The sequence below is a fragment of the Acomys russatus genome, chromosome 17 (genome assembly GCF_903995435.1).
Source record: "Acomys russatus chromosome 17, mAcoRus1.1, whole genome shotgun sequence".
Lineage (NCBI taxonomy): Eukaryota > Metazoa > Chordata > Mammalia > Rodentia > Muridae > Acomys > Acomys russatus.
The window spans coordinates 23,026,078-23,029,502 of record NC_067153.1 but is presented as its reverse complement, the minus strand read 5'-3'; the positions used below and the strand labels follow the sequence as shown (position 1 = coordinate 23,029,502).

Genomic DNA, 3,425 nt, shown 5'->3' with positions numbered 1-3,425 from the left:
TCAAGACACCCAGGTATGATTTTGTTCTAATGGCTAAGAACTAGTTCACAAAACAACTGTCCAGTGCGTGCAATGACTTCGGGAGGCAGCAGAGGCCTTTACCTGTGTTCAACTTCTGAGGGCAGTTGACAGACAGCCCATAAACACTCTATAGCTAGCCAAAGGCCTGCCCTCTGACAGTTCAGGCAACAGGCCGCAGTGGTCTTAAAGCCTTGTACCAAAGTGTATGGAAGTTCAGCGGCAGATCCAATTGCTACCTGCTCAAACTGCCACCAACAACATTCTACCATCACCAACCTATGTTTGGGACCGACATCAAATCTGTTCTGACTATGCTGTGTGGTGTCTCTGACTGACGTCACCACTCTTAATTAAGAAAAGGCTCTGAACAGCATATTCTCCAACACACACACACAGACACACACACACACACCAACAAACAACTGGGTCCAGAAAACAAGACTCTCTGCACCATGAATTAAACTCTCATCAGTCATGGATGGCAAAATGACCTTAATCTTACCACAGCCTAAGATTTACCACCAGGCAAAACAAAGCATGGTAAGGAAGGTGGACCAAGGAGAGAAAAGCACACACACACAAAAATGAACCCTGGGTCCGGCTTTGTTTTTAAAGGATTACTTTCACCATTCACTAAGGGGATAAGGAGAGATTTAATTCTGGCCAGGGCATCGCTGGCTGATTCCCTAGAGGATACTTTATGGGGTGGAACAAGCCAACCCCATCTGTGACCTGCAGATGAACGCGCCAAGCAGGTTTAATTAGATCAGAGACACAAAAGGCTATTGCCTCCCTTGATAACACCACCAGACCTCTAAGAGTCCACAACAGCAGGCCAAAAACAGTGGCAGCAGAATTCCCTGGCTGGCCCTTGACAATGATTTACTTGTAACTGGGAAGAAGTTGGGAGCCAAAGACTCCACTTAGAGCCAGCTTCCCAAGAGGAGGTTCTTGGGGGTGGGAGGAGGGAGGTAGTAAAATCTATTTGTAGCCTGTAGCCTGAGTTTGCTCAAGTATTTGTTGCACTTAATACAGGGCTGTTTGGCTTCGGTCTGCTGCTCCCAGATCTTGTGGTTTCAGCAGTCCGGTGCCCCTGGAATCTCATAAAACAAATCATTTCAGACTTTAGGATCCCAAACACAGCTCAGTGGGGGAAGTTCATAAGCAGCTATCCCAGCAGACCACAGCGGCTCCTCCCCAATCCCCACTGGCCTTTGTACCCTGCATCCTCCAAGATAAGAGTAGGTTGGGCCTCCGAGGCTAAAGGCTGTGCTTATGTGTTCTGAGATTTTCCCCAAGCCTGCTAGTATATGAAGGGTTGAATTTGCTCCCAAATCTGTCAGGGTTGAAGCTCTAAGCAAGTTCACAATTAATCTCACCTCAGAAAGGAAGGCAGACTGAGAGGACAGGAAGAAAATGCTCCTCACGGTCACCCACCAGCCAAAATGTTTCTACCTGCTCCCACAGTCCCCTTCCTCCTCCCCCATCCAAAGCCGGCCTCACATTCCACCAACTCTGCAAACTCTGCATTTTCAAAAAGGCCCAGGAATACCAAATGGGGCCCACGTGAAGAGAGGAAGGGGTGGGGGGTGCGGCAGCTGCAAACAGCTCCCTTTTGCAGCTCTGGGCCCAGGTCAAGTATCAGTGCACCGCGGAGTCTCCATCCTCTTCCTCCTCTGAGCCCCTTGCAGGGAGGCGTAGGGGAGACGGTGTAGTCCGAGCCGCTTCGCTGTCGCCCTCATCAGGCTCAGCCGGGTGCAGGTGCGTGGCGAGCTCCTGTAGCACCGCCGCGCGTCCGATTTGGTCGTTGCGCCGCTTCTCCATGATTAAGTCCTCCAGGCTCTGGAACTCCAGAGTGTGACTGCGCTGAGCCGAGAGCTGAATCTGCAAACGGTAGGGCTGCTTACCGATGCGCAGCTCGCCACCGATCTTGAACTCGCGTTTGCCATAGCGGCACCAGGCGGCAAAGCTCTCTGAATTGCGCCAGCTGAGCTCGCGCTCCTTGGCGCCCACGTGGGCCAGCGCGTTGCGCACTACAGCGCTAGGGCTCAGTGGCTTGTAGCGATACAGATCGTTGACCACGCGGCCGCGTCGGCCTTGGCTCGCATCTGTAAGGAAGCTGTTGCTCACCTCCAGTCGGTGCAAATGCACCACCTGGAAATTGCCCACGTAGACAGCCCAATGCGGATACTGCGCCTGTGACACAAACTCCACCAGGTCGCCCGGACTGCACTTGTTGAGCAGGTTCTCGGGTGTGTAGGTGCTCAGCGCAGCCGACCCCGGCGCGAAGCTTTTCTCATAGATGCACTCGTCACGATAAAACACAGAGCATTCCACCTCATGCTGCCGCGGGTCATAAGGCTGCGGCGTGGGCAGGGGAGGTCGGTCCCCCGAGTCAGGCAGCGCTCCGCCATCAGGCCCCTGGGGCGGTGGCTGAGGTTCCACGTCCTCGTCGTCATTGGAGAAAATATAAGAGACTCCGATACGGGGCCCATCGTCTCGGTCCACGCCGGTAGGGTCGGCAGTGGGAACTTCCTTGTAACTTAGGTGGGTCAATTTCTCCACCTGATTGCCCATTACGCTGTGGACACTCGTTCACGCGACTTCGAGAGGTGAAAGCGAAACCACCACCAGAGTCATTGGCACTGGTCCCCGGGCAGGGGCTAAAGCCACCTGTTGAGAGAGAAAACAAGTAGATGTGTGTAGGTGCCACTCTAGAAAAAGATGTTTGTTTCTGGAAAAAGAACCGGTGGGGGCCGAGCACCTGAAGCCATTTTACAGGAGGATGGGGGGGGGGGGGGGGCGGAGAGGTTCTTCGCGTTTCCCCACCCCTAGGATCACGATTACTGAAGACATGGCCACTCCAGCTCTCCCCGGCCCACAGCCATCACCTGGCCGCCGCTAAAGCCCATTGCATCAGCTGCCCCGACAGCTTCCGCCCGCGTCCTACCTGATAACCCTGGGCAGGAGCAGGGAAGGAAATAGAAACTTTATTTCAATACCCGTCTCTTTCCTAACTTCCCCTCCCATTCCGAGTCCTAACTAGCCCACAGACATCCCTCAATACCCTCACACGCTAGGAACAGGCGAGGCTCCCACGGCGTGGACGTGGCAGGTGAGCCACCTTACCTAGCTCACCTGAGGCAAGTCCTTGCAGCAACTGGCCCGCCCCTCCCCCGCGCGCCAGCCCAGGGGTTCGGATTACCTGCGCCGACTCACTAACAGAGAAGTGGAAGCCCTGGGGGACCGGGAGAGGCACCCTGCCGCACCAAGACTTCTAGGGTGAGTTTTTAGGTGTAGGATTCGCAGTGTCTCCTCTCCGGGTGCCGGTCACGGAGAAGCTGGGCAGCGGGTAAGGACGCATTTCTCACTCGCCGCCCCCCAGGGCTGCGTAGCGTCCCAAG

General features: G+C 54.8%; 1 protein-coding gene across 1 annotated transcript; it reads right to left on the bottom strand.

The window, feature by feature from the left end:
• Window positions 1–608: 608 nt before the first annotated feature.
• On the bottom strand, window positions 609–2,784 carry Lratd2 (LRAT domain containing 2). The gene has a single exon (XM_051159607.1). It carries the CDS (start codon window positions 2,596–2,598, stop codon window positions 1,663–1,665), a length of 936 nt encoding a protein of 311 aa, XP_051015564.1. The 5' UTR covers window positions 2,599–2,784; the 3' UTR covers window positions 609–1,662.
• Window positions 2,785–3,425: the final 641 nt, after the last annotated feature.